At 43.6% G+C, this 18,235-nt stretch overlaps 1 protein-coding gene across 1 annotated transcript in view; it reads right to left on the minus strand.

The window, feature by feature from the left end:
* Nucleotides 1-18,235, minus strand: part of LOC310867063 (protein unc-13 homolog B-like) — a gene marked incomplete at both ends in the record, with an annotated part of 127,538 nt that overhangs the window by 69,524 nt on the left and 39,779 nt on the right. The window contains 4 exon segments of the mRNA XM_083776857.1: nucleotides 6,133-6,259; nucleotides 14,844-14,929; nucleotides 15,944-16,227; nucleotides 17,670-17,798. Coding sequence (XP_083632983.1) covers nucleotides 6,133-6,259; nucleotides 14,844-14,929; nucleotides 15,944-16,227; nucleotides 17,670-17,798 — 626 coding nt within the window.

The following is an 18,235-nucleotide window of genomic DNA, read 5'->3' on the forward strand; positions in this document are numbered from 1 at the left end:
AGAAAAAGAGATGACTCCTCTAATTGAAGAGATCAGAGAGATGAAACAGGAGAGAGAGAGAGAGATGGAGGAGATCAGAGAGATGAAACAGGAAAGAGAGAAGGAGATGACTGAACTAGGAGAGGAGATGAGGAAGATGAGATGGGACAGACAGAGTGTTATGGCAGCAGCAAAAGAAGAGGTGAGACATGAGAGGGAGAGAGAGGCATTACCTGAACAGCAGCTTAACAACCACACCATGTTGAGCTCCACCGAGACAGACACTGTGTCACAGAATCATCAAACTCCCTCCACCTCCCTGACAGACAGCAGTCGAAGTCAACCATCCCTGTCCACCTCCCAAGAAGAGAGCACTCCTCCACAAACAGCACCCAGCAGACAACAGGCTAAAGTGGTCATCCTCATCGACTCCAACGGGAAGTTTATAGAGCAGAATAAACTCTTCCCTAAACATAGTGTGTCTAAGCTGTGGTGCCCGAACAGCAAGAGAGCCTTGGAACTGTTGAATGTGGAACAACTGGGCCATCCCAGTCACATCATTATCCACACAGGAACCAACGACCTCAGAACAGCAGGAGATCAGGAGAGAGTGGCTAGCTCTCTAAAGGCAGTGATAGAGAGGGCCTCCACCACCTTCCCCAACACCCGTGTGGTCATCTCCACCCTGCTGCAACGAAAAGGCTTCCATCCAGACATCATCTACAAAATCAACGCCAGCATCTACAGAGACTGTGCCCTCAAGCCAAACGTGCACATGGCTCATCACCCACCCTTGACCTATCCTGCCTCTATGGTCACGTCCACCTCTTTAGAGAGGTAGTCCCAATATTCGCCCGGACCCTGAAGGATGCTACCCTCAACCGGAGCCCTGCTACCCCACAGAGAAGCACCAGACACCCTGCACCCGCGCCACCCAGACAAGCACGTGGCTTCCTTGGACCTACAGGGAGAGGCCCTTCACTTCAGCCACAACACCACCAGGACTACCCAGCTCAGCGCAACTTGCCCCAGGATAGACCGCCATCCTACAACCCCCCGCAGAACAGGCCTGAGCCCCTCTTACCCCCCTCGGCAGCCCCAGGTCTACAACAGGAGCGGCATCGAAGCAGTCTCAGCTATGCCCAAGCGGTGAGCAGAGCAGCACCACCCACTACACCCCCCACCCCCGCCCCACATAATGACCTAAAAGACATCCAACAGATGCTGAGCCTACTCTGTTCCCGCCTGATAGGAACTGGGCCCTGGTGAAAGGTTAATTCACACTGGCACAATAATAGATGCACACACACACACACACACACACACACACACACACACACACACACACACACACACACACACACACACACACACACACACACACACACACACACACACACACACACACACACACACACACACACACACCATCAGTAAGATGAGCATAACAAAAACATTTCTCTCAGTTTATATTGTACAGTAGCCTACCGTTTAAGAGTATTGGCAAGTTGATGTTTATCTCATTTTTTGTACAGCAGATATCTGTTTATTCATGGAGCAAAAGTGTTTTACTGTTGCATGTTGGAACATTCGAGGTCTGAGGTCTTTTGCTTTTGGCTCCAAGAGCAGAGACCCAGACTTCATGAGAGAACTGGAAGACCCAGACATTGTGATATTGCAGGAAACATGGAGTAAAGGAGAGGAGTCCACTGGCTGTCCCACAGGATACAGAGAGATCATCGTACCATCTACCAAACTAAAGGGGGTCACTCAGGGAAGAGACTCAGGAGGGATGCTGATCTGGTATAAAACACACCTAATACATTCCATTCAATTAATCAAAAAAGAAGATTTTTACATTTGGCTCAAAATTAAAAAGGAAACAAACACAACTGAAGAAAATGTTTATCTATGTGCAGCATATATCCCTCCATCAGAATCCCCTTATTACAATGAGAACAGTTTCACCATACTAGAGGATGAGATTAGTCATTTCCAGGCCCAGGGAAACATATTGATCTGTGGAGACCTCAATGCCAGGACAGGCACAGAGCCTGACAACATCTGTGACATTAATAATAAACATCTACCAGACCTCAGCATCCCCCTGCCATCATACCCCCCCAGGAACAACTACGACAAAACAACCAACCAGAATGGAAGACAACTCCTACAGCTCTGTCGGTCGCTGGGTCTGTACATAGTCAACGGCCGGCTACGAGGGGACTCATATGGAAGGTACACGCATTGTTCCCATCTTGGTAGTAGCACTGTTGATTATATGATAACAGACATAGATCCAGTGCACCTCAGGGCATTCACAGTCAGTCCTTTGTCGCCTCAATCTGATCACAGCAAAATCACTCTGTACTTAAACCAAACACAAACACACCTCAATGGAGTTGAAAACAGTCCACTATACATATTAGAACAGCCCTACAGATGGAACAAAAACAGCCTAAATGATTATCAGCATGCAATTGGCAATCACAAAATTCAATCACTACTAAATACTTTTCTTATCCAGTCATATCCTCAAAACGAAGAAGGTGTAAACATGGCTGTACAAGATATAAATCATGTATTTGACAATTTGGCAACCTTATCAAACTTAATTCAATCACCTAAATTTAAAAACAAAAATATGAAAACTGAAAAATGGTTTGATTCTGAATGCAGAAATCTACGGAAAGCACTGAGGATCCTATCTAACCAAAAACATAGAGAACCGGAGAATCAGGAGGTACGACTTCAATATTGGAACACTCTAAAACAATACCATCACACCATCAGATCAAAGAAAACGCAACACATCAAACATCAACTCACTGTAACTGAGGAATCTATTGACACAAATCAATTCTGGGATCATTGGAATAAATTGAACAAACCATACAGAGAAGAATTGGCGATTCAAAATGGAGACATATGGCAGAGCCACTTTGAGAATCTATATGCTCCAATCACACCTAATTTGGCACAAAAAAACACAAAAAATAAACTTGATCTACTCGAATCCGTCATTAAAGATCAACAAAACCCTTTAGATTACCCAATTACAGAAAAATAACTAATAGACAAAATCCAGGGTCTGCAAACCAAAAAATCTTGTGGTGTAGATGGAATACTAAATGAAATGATTAAACATGCTGACTATAAAGTTCACACTGCCTTGCTGAAACTGTTTAACATTGTTCTAGGTATAGGTTATTTCCCTGACATGTGGAACCAAGGACTAATAACGCCCATCTTTAAAAATGGTGATAAATTTGACCCGAACAATTATAGAGGCATTTGTGTCAGCAGCAACCTGGGGAAGATCTTCTGTTCAATCATTAACAACCGATTACAGAACTTCCTCAGTGAGCATGACATCCTGAGAAAAAGCCAAATTGGATTTATACCAAAAAACCGAACCACCGACCACATTTATACACTTCACACCCTTGTAGAAAAACACGTTAATCAAAACAAATCCAAAATTTTCTCCTGCTTTGTAGATTTTGAAAAGGCATTTGACTCGATTTGGCATGAGGGCCTGCTATTCCAAATTTTAAAAAGTGGTGTGGGGGGGAAAACATATGATATTATTAAAACAATGTATCAAAATAATAAATGTGCAGTAAAAATTGGCAACAAAAGAACAGATTTCTTCCCCCAAAGTAGAGGAGTAATGCAGGGCAACAATCTAAGTCCAACCCTGTTCAACATTTATGTAAATGAATTGGCAAAATCACTGGAGGACTCATCAGCACCTGGCCTTACCCTCGGGAACGAAGAGATTAAATGCTTGCTGTTTGCAGATGATCTGGTGCTGCTGTCCAACTGTAAAGAAGGACTACAGCAGCTCCTAGATCAGCTGCAACACTTCTGTCAGACCTGGGCCCTGAAAGTCAATATGAAAAAGACAAAAGTCATGGTTTTCCAGAAACGGTCCAGATGTCAGGGAAGCAGATACCCATTTTTACTTGGCTGCACCAACATAGAACACACACACACATACACATACCTGGGGTTAAAAATTAGTTCCACAGGGAATTTTAACATGGCTGTGAATGACCTGAGGGAAAAGGCAAGAGGGGCTTTCTATATGATTAGAAAATCTATCAAAATTAACATTCCAATTCGAATTTGGCTGAAGATTTTCAAATCAATTATTGAGCCAATTGCCCTGTATGGTAGTGAAGTGTGGGGTCCCCTGGCAAATCAGGAATTTTCTAATTGGGACAAACATCCAATTGAGACTATTCACACAGAATTTTGTAAATATATATTAAAAACTCAAAGAAAAACTCCAAATAATGCATGCAGAGCGGAACTTGGCCAATTCCCTCTCCTAATTAACATCCAGAAAAGAGCATTCAAATTTCATAAGCACCTTCAAAATAGTGACCCCACCTCCTACCATCACCAGGCCTTAAAATGCCAAGAGGAGAACATGAGTAGGAGTCCCCTCAGTCAGCTGGTCCTGAGTCTTACCCCCACCACCCCTCCCCTGACTAAAACAACCTCCACTAACCAAATTATCAAAATGCAACAAGAACATTATATCACATATTGGAAAAACACAACAAAAACCCAAAGTAAATTAGAATGCTATTTGGCCCTCAACCGAGAATACACAGTGGCAAACTACCTGACCACTGTTACTGATCCAAAACTGAGGAAGATGTTGACTATGTACAGACTCAGCGACCACCGCCTGGCAATAGAAACAGGCAGACACAGACAGAACTGGCTGCCTAGAGAAGACAGACTGTGTTCACTCTGCTCTCAAGGGGAGGTGGAGACGGAACTACACTTTCTGTTACAATGCGACAAGTATAAAGACATCAGAGAATCATTCTTCCCTAAATTTAAAGAAAAGTATAAAGAATTTGAATCCACCATTAATAACTCATCACTCCAATATGTTCTGGGAGAACAGTCCAAATGCACAGTTTTGGCAGCAAAATATGTATGGAGTTGTCATCAACTGAGGGACAGCCAGTGGACAGAAGAGACAGGTATATCTGTCTGAACAGGGTCATTAAGTTGCTGTTATGTTTATGTTTGTTAATTTATTTTCATTGTTACTGTATTGCTTGTTGTTCATTATTGTTGGGATGTTTATTGACTTTCTTTTTTTTTGTTGTATGTACGCTTTGGCAATGTAAAACATATTTATCATGCCAATAAAGCCTTTTGAAATTGAAATTGAAATTGAATGAATCCTGGTCTCTATACTGCCTCCCCCTGGCCAGCCGGGGCGCCTGATGGAGGGGAAAGGAACTGGTCTCTATACTGCCTCCCCCTGGCCAGCCAGGGCGCCTGATGGAGGGGAAAGGAACTGGTCTCTATACTGCCTCCCCCTGGCCAGCCGGGGCGCCTGATGGAGGGGAAAGGAACTGGTCTCTATACTGCCTCCCCCTGGCCAGCCCCCAAAACCCCCCCTTTTTTTTTTTTTTTGCATAAGGTCAGGCCAGCAAAAAAATAATCTCTCCTAAGCTCAGGCCAGGCCAGCCACAGTCAATTTCAATTCAATTCAGGCAGTGTCGCTGCAGCACAACTACATTGTGTGTCTTATGTTAACCCATTCTGACCGGCCATTTTGGTGTTGGCATCATGTTATGCTTTAGCTCAGGGGTACTCAACTGGCGGACCGCGGACCACCTCTTTGCGGACCATAATTATATTTAAAGTTAATAATATAAATAACATCAGATGGTACATTTCTCATGTGAAATTGCTGCAAAGGCCCCCAAAATGTCCCCCAAGGGCCCCCAAAATTCTGGCGCGCGCTATGCACGCGCACAGTGTGGCCTGCCAGGGCGTATAACTCCCGGCCTGATTTGGAGTTCCACTCCTGCACTCTGCACCCCATTATTGGTTGGTTGGAAGGGGATCTGATTTGTATAAGCTTGGCTTGACCATACTAAACGGGCATAGAGCCCCGCTCTCCGATGGACGCCGCGCATGGGACCCGGACCTCGGTCTTATTCAAAAGAATATTTGTGGACCTTCATCATTTCTAGCCGAGGACCCCTGCATTAGATAATTGACACGGGGGTGAAAGGGGGGAGAGGGGAGCACAAAGAACAGCAAGTGTGTGTGTGTGTGTGTGTGTGTGTGTGTGTGTGTGTGTGTGTGCGTGTGTGCGTGCGTGCGTCTTACGCGGCATACTCCGGAACAGTGTCAGCGAAGCCCGGCAGGTCTTTGACATATTCGTTGTAAAGCCACTTGACCTTGAAGTGCAGGTTCATGTAGTCAGCTGACTTGCACAGCCTCTGCTTCTCGTGCTCTGTGGGCGCACGCACACACGCACGCACACACACACACACACACACACACACACACACACACACACACACACACACACACACGCACACACACACATACACAGACACACACACGCACACACAGTAAGCACCAGGTTTTTCCATGCAGCTGCTGTAGAGTTATGACACAATATGGCAGATAAGAATTATGATCTAGTCGTCATCAACGACCTTAACCCATTCTGACCTGAGATCAGATTCATACGAGGTTTCCGCCGGACACACACTGGTCTGATGAACCCATTCTGACCCGAGATCAGATTCTAAAAATGTCAGTCGCTCTTCGATTTTTCAAAAATAGCAGACCTACAAGCTCGTATCGCGCCACTCGGTGGCGCGATATGAGCTTGTAGGTCTGCTATTTTTCAATAGCTAAAGCATAACATGATGCTAACACCAAAATGGGTGCCCGGTCAGAATGGGTTAACCCATTCTGGGCGGGAACCCCTTTTGGCGTTCGCGTCATGTTGTGCTTTATAGCTATTGAAAAACAGCAGACCTACAAGCTATACAGCGAGCTTGTGTAGGTCTGCTATTTTTGAAAGATCGACCGACATGGAAACACAGCTTTTTAATTAGCCCATTTACTGCCACTATTTATTGAGAAATTAGGATCTAATTCACGCCAGCATTTTTTTTTAATTTGAGCACTTATTTTGAAAAGCCACATTTTGCCTCAACCGGAAGTGGGCTTATCCCTGCCAGCTTTACGTTGCCAAGACAACCTTTGTTTACATCATCGGATCAATGCCGGTACACTATAGCCCTCCACAACGTCGGCTCTGTGCCGTCAAAGAAACGCTGTTTTGACCAAAAATGCCATCTGGGACAAGGAATAGGAGATACAGGCGATTGAAAGAAACGGATAGAATGGACTCTTATGGCGACGGCGATCTAAGACGAACGATCCAGTGCAGCGCTAACAACACTGCTAGCTAACACGGCTAACGTGAGTAGCATTATGGCTCGATCGACCAAACGCACTATAGAAGTGCAATTGCCGAAGGGCTTCGGCAATGGCAGCAAGCGTTAATATCAAAATTAGGCTTCAATTGCCGAAGGGCTTCGGCAATGGCAGCAAGCGTTAATATCAAAATTAGGCTTCAATTGCCAAAGGGCTTCGGCAATGGCAGGAAGACGGTTAGTAGTAGTTGCACATCTCATTTTTCAGAAAATGAAGTTTTATATATTTTTTTAAATAAAGCGATACTGCCTCATCAAAGTCGGTGTTTTTTTGTTTCAATGACTTGCGTGAGAGGGGGGGGGGGGGGGGGGGCGGAGAGGTGGTGGAGTTTGAGGGTCCAATGGAGTTAAGAGGTATTGTTCCAAAGCATTTTTTAACTACTTCATCCATTGGTTCAATATTTCCGAAACAACACGCAGACATAAAGGGTGTTCAATAGCACTGATTTATGTAAAAAAAAAAAAAAAAAAGAATGAAAGAGTTAGGAGGTTTCCTCCCAACAGCAACGATATCTTGACGCATTGTGAGCTTGTAGATCTGCTATTTTTTTTACATTTTACCAGTAGTGGAAAGTATTTAACCCATTCTGACCGGGCACCCATTTTGGTGTTGGCATCATGTTATGCTTTAGCTATTTAAAAATAGCAGATCTACAAGCTCATATCGCGCCACCGAGTGGCGCGATACGAGCTTGTAGGTCTGCTATTTTTTTTTAATCGAAGAACGACTGACATTTTTAGAATCTGATCTCATGTCAGAATGGGTTCATCAGACCAGTGTGTGACCGGCAGAAACCTCGTATGAATCTGATCTCAGGTCAGAATGGGTTAAGTATAGGTATCTACAGTATATATATATGCGTGTGACATCATCATCAAACCCGGAAGTTATGCAGGAGCGCCTACTGAGAGGCGAACAAAGTTCTGGCCTCGACAGCCCGTTCATCCACACAGAAAAGTCCTCTCTGATTGCATTAAACCACATTAAACAATGTCAAACTCACTTTGCCTGTAGCTTTGCCACTCGATGTGCCACTCACTTTAGGCCATTCTGACCTGAGATCAGATTCTATACATGTCTTCTACATCCAGACAGTTTTCTGAAAAAAGCTATGTTTCTATGTCGGTCGTTCTTCGACTTTTCAAAAATAGCAGACCTACAAGCTCATAGCGCGCCACTCGGTGGCGCGCTATGAGCTTGTAGATCTGATATTTTTCAATAGCTAAAGCATAGCATAATGCTAACACCAAAAGGGGTTCCCGCCCAGAATGGGTTAAGCAATGCGCATAACCTCTATAGTACCGTTTCAACATCTGCATCACTTAATTTAGTCGACACAAATAAGAGAATGTAGAAGAATTGTTATTCTGGTCAACGTTTGCCTCTTATATATCTCCTAATGGTACCGACATCAATCAATACAGCATGGAATTGTGGACAAAAATCTTATCCAACAAAAGATTCTTTAGTTTAATGGTCTGAGAGGCTATAAATGTCGAATAAAATATGAAATGAATCGATGTGAAAATGGTCGAAAACCAAGAGAGATAAAACACTGCAATGCACTCTCAAAATGAAATCAAACCTCAAACACTCACACACACACGCACACGCACACGCACACACACACACACACACACACACACACACACACACACACACACACACACACACACACACACACACACACACACACACACACACACACACACACACACACACACACACACTTCTGAGTTCTTACCGCCAAGGAAGTGTAATCTGCGGATGTGGAATGTAGCGGGAACTGAGATGACAACACAGAAGAAGAGACAATGATGGAAACGCACAGGAAGGAATGGAGATGGAAATGGAAATGGAGACGAGGACGAGATGAAGGAGGCAGAGATGAAACCAGAGCGTTTTAACCTTAGAGTATATATGAATAGAGACGGCACCCAGAGGAAACCCTGAGGCCAAATGGACATAGTGGGACGAATTTGTCATTGCAGCTCGAGCCAGCGCTGGTCCGTTGACTATCATTGCGCGCGTTCATGTGTTTGAGGCCATGACACGTGAACGAATGTTTCATACGTGAACGCAGCACAAACGGCACAATGATAGTCAACGGCAGCGCGTTCATGTGTTTGAGGCAAATCCATCCCAGAATGCACTCTGTTCCTACCAGGAAGGAGGAGTGAAATCGCCTCATGCGCTTTTGAGCAACTTAATGCAAGTGGATGGAAGGAGAACTCGGATGTCTTCTCTATTCATATATACTCTAAGGTTTTAACATGCAGAAGCAAATAACCAAAAAAGTAAGGTAAGGTAAGCGTGTGTGTGTGTGTGTGTGTGTGTGTGTGTGTGTGTGTGTGTGTGTGTGTGTGTGTGTGTGTGTGTGTGTGTGTGTGTGTGTGTGACCATTTTGGAAGTGGCATCATGTACATTTGACCACAGTCTGGAAGAGGCATTCCTTACCAAGGTGCTTAAATTAAGTACCAGCGTCTTAAGGATGATATTATACAGCTTGGCTACAGATGTAAACTACTTGTGTTCATATTTGGAAGCCTCGGTAATGTCCATAAATCAGTGGTGAGGGGCCTGCAGATTGCAGGCATGCCCAATAAGCCGAGAGCTGATCAGGCATCGGCAACATTCTGTTCAGTGTCTGCAATAATTGGCAGTCGACCATATATGGAGAAGGCGATGCTTCCTGTACCCGTGATCTGTATCCTGAAGCACTTGTTGGAGAGTTTTCTCAAGGTTGCGCATCCACTATTGTTTGTGTTCAAGAAAAATGTAAAATGTGCTCACTGAGAGAGCTGCCCTGGATTACCACGGGCTTGTTTTCATTGACATTAGAATGATCATGAACGGAATTACAATTCAACCTACCAACCCTGCATATCTTTGTGTCCTGCATATCTTTGTGTCCTGCATATCTTTGTCCTGCATATCTTTGTGTCCTGCATATCTTTGTGTCCTGCATATCTTTGTGTCCTGCATATCTTTGTCCTGCATATCTTTGTGTCCTGCATATCTTTGTCCTGCATATCTTTGTGTCCTGCATATCTTTGTGTCCTGCATATCTTTGTGTCCTGCATATCTTTGTCCTGCATATCTTCATGTCCTGCATATCTTTGTCCTGCATATCTTTGTGTCCTGCATATCTTTGTGTCCTGCATATCTTTGTCCTGCATATCTTTGTGTCCTGCATATCTTTGTGTCCTGCATATCTTTGTGTCCTGCATATCTTTGTCCTGCATATCTTTGTGTCCTGCATATCTTTGTCCTGCATATCTTTGTGTCCTGCATATCTTTGTGTCCTGCATATCTTTGTGTCCTGCATATCTTTGTCCTGCATATCTTTGTCCTGCATATCTTTGTGTCCTGCATATCTTTGTCCTGCATATCTTTGTGTCCTGCATATCTTTGTGTCCTGCATATCTTTGTCCTGCATATCTTTGTGTCCTGCATATCTTTGTGTCCTGCATATCTTTGTCCTGCATATCTTTGTGTCCTGCATATCTTTGTGTCCTGCATATCTTTGTGTCCTGCATATCTTTGTCCTGCATATCTTTTTGTCCTGCATATCTTTGTCCTGCATATCTTTGTGTCCTGCATATCTTTGTCCTGCATATCTTTGTGTCCTGCATATCTTTGTCCTGCATATCTTTGTGTCCTGCATATCTTTGTGTCCTGCATATCTTTGTGTCCTGCATATCTTTTTGTCCTGCATATCTTTGTCCTGCATATCTTTGTGTCCTGCATATCTTTGTGTCCTGCATATCTTTGTGTCCTGCATATCTTTTTGTCCTGCATATCTTTGTGTCCTGCATATCTTTTTGTCCTGCATATCTTTGTCCTGCATATCTTTGTGTCCTGCATATCTTTGTGTCCTGCATATCTTTGTGTCCTGCATATCTTTGTGTCCTGCATATCTTTGTGTCCTGCATATCTTTGTGTCCTGCATATCTTTGTGTCCTGCATATCTTTGTCCTGCATATCTTTGTGTCCTGCATATCTTTGTGTCCTACATATCTTTGTCCTGCATATCTTTGTGTCCTGCATATCTTTGTGTCCTTTGCATAGGCTGTGCTGGACAGTCTGTGCACTTTCCCTAAGATTAATTGAGTATACTCGTTCTAAATTAATCAGCCAATGACGGCAAACAAAGGCTCTTTGCAAATGAGAGGTCATTTTCACAGAGTGCCTTCAGTTGATAGTAAAGCAGCAGACAATGTCTCTCCCCCCTCTCTCTCTCTCTCCCCCTCCCTCCCTCCCTCCCTCCCTCCCTCCCTCTCTCCCTCTCTCTCTCTCTCTCTCTCTCTCTCTCTCTCTCTCTCTCTCTCTCTCTCTGGACCAGCAGCAACACTGAATTGCGCTCTATATACTTTATACAATTTAGGCACTTATCAGACGCTCTTGATCCAGAGTGATTTACAGTAAGCAAGAACAACACATGGTGATACATCACATACATATAAATTGTCATCAAGGATCATAAGCTAGCTAACAGGAGAATGTTCTGTACAATTAAACTACATGTATATACGCTATAGAATGCTACTGTATGTCTACACAATATGCATCTATAGAACGCTACTGTATATGTCTACACAATATGCATCTATAGAATGCTACTGTATGTCTACACAATATGCATCTATGGAATGCTACTGTATGTCTACACAATATGCATCTATAGAATACTACTGTATGTCTACACAATATGCATCTATAGAATGCTACTGTATGTCTACACAATATGCGTCTATAGAATGCTACTGTATGTCTACACAATATGCATCTATATAATGCTACTGTATGTCTACACAATATGCGTCTATAGAATACTACTGTATGTCTACACAATATGCATCTATAGAATACTACTGTATGTCTACACAATATGCATCTATAGAATACTACTGTATGTCTACACAATATGCGTCTATAGAATGCTACTGTATGTCTACACAATATGCGTCTATAGAATGCTACTGTATGTCTACACAATATGCGTCTATAGAATACTACTGTATGTCTACACAATATGCGTCTATAGAATGCTACTGTATGTCTACACAATATGCATCTATAGAATACTACTGTATGTCTACACAATATGCATCTATAGAATACTACTGTATGTCTACACAATATGCATCTATAGAATACTACTGTATGTCTACACAATATGCATCTATAGAATGCTACTGTATGTCTACACAATATGCATCTATAGAATACTACTGTATGTCTACACAATATGCATCTATAGAATACTACTGTATGTCTACACAATATGCGTCTATAGAACGCTACTGTATGTCTACACAATATGCATCTATAGAATACTACTGTATGTCTACACAATATGCATCTATAGAATACTACTGTATGTCTACACAATATGCGTCTATAGAACGCTACTGTATGTCTACACAATATGCGTCTATAGAATACTACTGTATGTCTACACAATATGCATCTATAGAATGCTACTGTATGTCTACACAATATGCGTCTATAGAACGCTACTGTATGTCTACACAATATGCATCTATAGAATACTACTGTATGTCTACACAATATGCATCTATAGAATGCTACTGTATGTCTACACAATATGCATCTATAGAATACTACTGTATGTCTACACAATATGCATCTATAGAATACTACTGTATGTTTACACAATATGCATCTATAGAATGCTACTGTATGTCTACACAATATGCGTCTATAGAATACTACTGTATGTTTACACAATATGCATCTATAGAATACTACTGTATGTCTACACAATATGCGTCTATAGAATACTACTGTATGTCTACACAATATGCGTCTATAGAATACTACTGTATGTCTACACAATATGCATCTATGGAATGCTACTGTATGTCTACACAATATGCATCTATAGAATGCTACTGTATGTCTACACAATATGCATCTATAGAATACTACTGTATGTCTACACAATATGCATCTATAGAATACTACTGTATGTCTACACAATATGCATCTATAGAATACTACTGTATGTCTACACAATATGCATCTATAGAATGCTACTGTATGTCTACACAATATGCATCTATAGAATACTACTGTATGTCTACACAATATGCATCTATAGAATACTACTGTATGTCTACACAATATGCATCTATAGAATGCTACTGTATGTCTACACAATATGCGTCTATAGAACGCTACTGTATGTCTACACAATATGACATATTAGCCTCTGTACAGTATGCCTGGAGGGAGGGTACGGCAAGCTTAGGTGGAGTCTGACGAGGTGGGGTTTACAGACAAATATACACTATAAACTATAAACTATCTACTGTAAGCTCACTATCTAATATAAATGATAATAAACTGTATACAATCTACTGTCAGCTCACTATATCAACAGGACTGTATTGGTTACCGTTGTTCCAGTGAAAGCAATGAATCTTTTCCAGCACTGTTCAACACAATGGACAATGACATGAACACATGAACACTGTTCAACACAATGGACAATGACATGAACACATGAACACTGTTCATCACAATGGACAGTGACATGAACACATGAACGCTGTTCAACACAATGGACAATGACATGAATACATGAACGCTGTTCAACACAATGGACAATGACATGAATACATGAACACTGTTCTGGACAATGACATGAACACATGAACACTGTTCAACACAATGGACAATGACATGAACACATGAACGCTGTTCAACACAATGGACAATGACATGAATACATGAACGCTGTTCAACACAATGGACAATGACATGAATACATGAACACTGTTCAACACAATGGACAATGACATGAATACATGAACACTGTTCATCACAATGGACAATGACATGAACACATGAACACTGTTCAACACAATGGACAATGACATGAACACATGAACACTGTTCAGCACAATGGACAATGACATGAACACATGAACACTGTTCAACACAATGGACAGTGACATGAACACATGAACGCTGTTCATCACAATGGACAATGACATGAACACATGAACACTGTTCAGCACAATGGACAATGACATGAACACATGAACACTGTTCATCACAATGGACAATGACATGAACACATGAACACTGTTCAACACAATGGACAGTGACATGAACACATGAACGCTGTTCAACACAATGGACAATGACATGAACACATGAACACTGTTCAACACAATGGACAATGACATGAACACATGAACACTGTTCAGCACAATGGACAATGACATGAACACATGAACACTGTTCATCACAATGGACAATGACATGAACACATGAACACTGTTCAACACAATGGACAGTGACATGAACACATGAACGCTGTTCAACACAATGGACAATGACATGAATACATGAACGCTGTTCAACACAATGGACAATGACATGAACACACGAACACTGTTCAACACAATGGACAATGACATGAATACATGATTGATGGGTGATATCTCTCACGCACAGACGCACTCTCACTCACACACACACATACGCACACACACACACTCACACGCACACGCACACGCACACACACACACACGCACACACACACTTACCTTCCAGGGCATATTTCATGTCTTGAGCGAAGAGTGTCCACATGACCTCAGCGCTCACCTTGGCCACGCTGAGTTCTTGCGGGAACCTGAGCGGAGACGCACAGGTGTTAAAGGTCATAGGTCGTCACTCAGGTGTTATAAGGTCAGGTCAGGTCGTCACTCAGGTGTTAACCCATTCTGACCTGAGATAAGATTCTAAAAATGTTCTTCTACACATCCTGACAGTTCTCTGAAAAAGCTGATGTTTCTGTGTCGGTCGTTCTTCGACTTTTCAAAAAATAGCAGACCTACAAGCTCGTAGCGCGCCACTCGGTGGCGCGCTACGAGCTTGTAGATCTGCTATTTTTCAATAGCTAAAGCATAGCATAGTGCTAACACCAAAAGGGGTTCCCGCCCCAAAATGGGTTAATCACCTTGATTGCCCGGGGTTATTTTTATCCATTAAATCATATTGATGATTAAATGATTATCACGCGATCGGCTTTGATATCAATGACCTCCGTCTTTTGGATAAAACTTTGTCCTGGGTTTTATACTAATTGAAAGGACAGTGAGGTCAGCATGCAACCCAGTGTAAAATGACTTCTACTGGATCTCTTGTCCACTAGTCCCTTCCTAACATTTTAGTCTAGTTTTTATTTGTTGACGAAATTGTCAGTATATTTAGTCTCATAGTTTTAGTCAGCTTCGTTTTCATTTAGTTTCCATTTAGTTTTCGTCAGTGAAAAAAAGGTAGTCGACGAACATTTTTCGCCATAGTTTTAGTCGACGAAAACAACACTGGTTATGACTAACCCATTCTGAACGGGAACCCATTTTGGTGTTAGCATCATGCTATGCTTTAGCTATCGAAAAATAGCAGATCTACAAGCTTGTAGGTCTGCTATAGGTCTGCTATTTTTTTTTAATCGAAGAACGACTGACATTTTTTTAGAATCTGATCTCAGGTCAGAATGGGTTCATCAGACCAGTGTGTGTGTGTCCAGTGGAAACCTCGTATGAATCTGATCTCAGGTCAGAATGGGCTAACTGGTTATGACTGGTTATATACTAACTGGTTATGACTAATATATATGACCATATTATGGTGATATACTCACTGGTTGATGACGGGGGTGTAGTTGTTCTTGTCCTCCTCTATGATGGACACGATGAGGGTGATGAGTTTGGGCCAGAAGTCCAGGTTCTGGATGCTGGGTCCCTGTTCCTCTGGCTGGACTTCCTCCTTCTTCACCTCCTCCTCCTCCTCTGACTCCTCCTCCTCTGACTCCTCCTCCTCTGACTCCTCCCCCTCGTTATCATCCTCACCGCTCCCTTCCCCCTCCCCCTCCTCCTTCTTCTTCTTCTTCTTCTCCTTTTTCTCCTTCTTCTCCTTTTTCTCCTTCTTTGGCTCAACCTGTGGAAGTGGGACATGTTTTAGCTCAAACTGCTAATGGCTGGGTTTCTCGAACGCATGTGGTGTAAGACTTGTAGTGCTGCGCATGCTCAGTTTGCTCCTCTAGGCCGCACACAGAAGCCTGTGAACATAGACATTTCGTGCATAGACATGCCACGCAATGGTATAGGCCTCAGGACTGGTATATAGACCTCAGGCTTGAGGCCTGGTATGGTATGGTAGGCCTCAAGCCTGAGGGCTACCATTATGACATTTAATTTAATAATATCTGGACCCATTTTGGGATAAATGCTGCGTTCAAGTTCAGGAGACCTTCAGGGAAAAAAGCAATTCTCGGAGAGGAGAGGAGAGGAGAGGAGAGGAGAGGAGAGGAGAGGAGAGGAGAGGAGAGGAGAGGAGAGGAGAGGAGAGGAGAGGAGAGGAGAGGAGAGGCATTTGCACATTTCTTACACCATGTAGTATAGGATTCATGTGTCTGGAAAGGGCAGTTGTTTTACAGACGGGTAAAAGGGGCACACAGCAGGCCCTTTGATGTCTGTGTGTGTGTGTGCGTTCCTGGGTGGGATGGCGTGATGTCTGTGTGTGTGTGTGTGTGTGTGTGCACGTTCCTGGGTGGGATGGTGTGTGTGTGTGTGTGTGTGTGTGTGTGTGTGTGCACGTTCCTGGGTGGGATGGCGTGGTGACTTTCAGACAGTCACACCAGCGTAGACTCGCCGCACGTTTAAGACGACTGCCTCCGGACGTGACTCCATTACACTGATTGGCTGTCTACCACTAATGGAGGATATCCTGCCAAATGTGGATTTGTTGAGGCCGAGTTCAAGTCTAATCTGTGAGAAAGGAAATGTGGATCTACGCCGTCTGTCTCTCAGCCGTCTGTCTGTCTGTCTGTCTCTCAGCTGTCTGTCTGTCTGTCTGTCTCTCCTACACTGTTTCCCTCTCAGCTGTCCTACTGTCTGTCTCTCCTACACTGTCTCCCTCTCAGCTGTCCTACTGTCTGTCTCTCCTACACTGTCTGTCTCTCAGCTGTCCTACTGTCTGTCTCTCCTACCCTGTCTCCCTCTCAGCTGTCCTACTGTCTGTCTCTCCTACCCTGTCTCCCTCTCAGCTGTCCTACTGTCTGTCTCTCCTACACTGTCTGTCTCTCAGCTGTCCTACTGTCTGTCTCTCCTACACTGTCTCTCCCTCTCAGCTGTCCTACTGTCTGTCTCTCCTACACTGTCTCCCTCTCAGCTGTCCTACTGTCTGTCTCTCCTACACTGTCTCTCTCTCAGCTCTCCTACACTGTCTCTCTCTCAGCTCTCCTACACTGTCTCTCTCTCAGCTCTCCTACACTGTCTCCCTCTCAGCTGTCCTACTGTCTGTCTCTCCTACAAGGTCTCCTACAAAAATAATATTAAATGCAGTTGTGTTTAATAGTGACTGACCACTGGGACGGCGGGCTGGAACTGGCGGTTGTAGAGGTCGGTGCAGTTGTTGAAGATGTACTCGTAGGTGGAGTTCAGGCAGGCTTTGACACAATCCCTCACTACGTGGGACGCCCGGGGGGGGCTCTGCAGCTCAACACCTTACAGAGAGACAGGGAGAGAGAGAGACAGGGAGAGAGAGAGAGACAGGAGAGAGAGAGAGAGAGAGAGACAGGGAGACAGGGAGAGAGAGAGAGAGAGAGAGAGAGAGAGAGACAGGGAGAGAGAGAGACAGGGAGAGAGAGAGAGAGAGAGACAGGGAGAGAGAGAGACAGGGAGAGAGAGAGACAGGGAGAGAGAGAGAGAGAGACAGAGACAGGGAGAGAGAGAGAGACAGGGAGAGAGAGAGAGACAGGAGAGAGAGAGACAGGGAGACAGGAGAGAGAGAGACAGGGAGAGAGAGAGACAGGGAGAGAGAGAGAGAGAGACAGAGACAGGGAGAGAGAGAGAGACAGGGAGAGAGAGAGAGACAGGGAGAGAGAGAGACAGGGAGACAGGGAGAGAGAGAGAGAGAGAGACGGAGACAGGGA

This window comes from Protomyctophum parallelum (assembly GCF_964188405.1).
Source record: "Protomyctophum parallelum genome assembly, chromosome: 11".
In the NCBI taxonomy this organism is placed as follows: domain Eukaryota; kingdom Metazoa; phylum Chordata; class Actinopteri; order Myctophiformes; family Myctophidae; genus Protomyctophum; species Protomyctophum parallelum.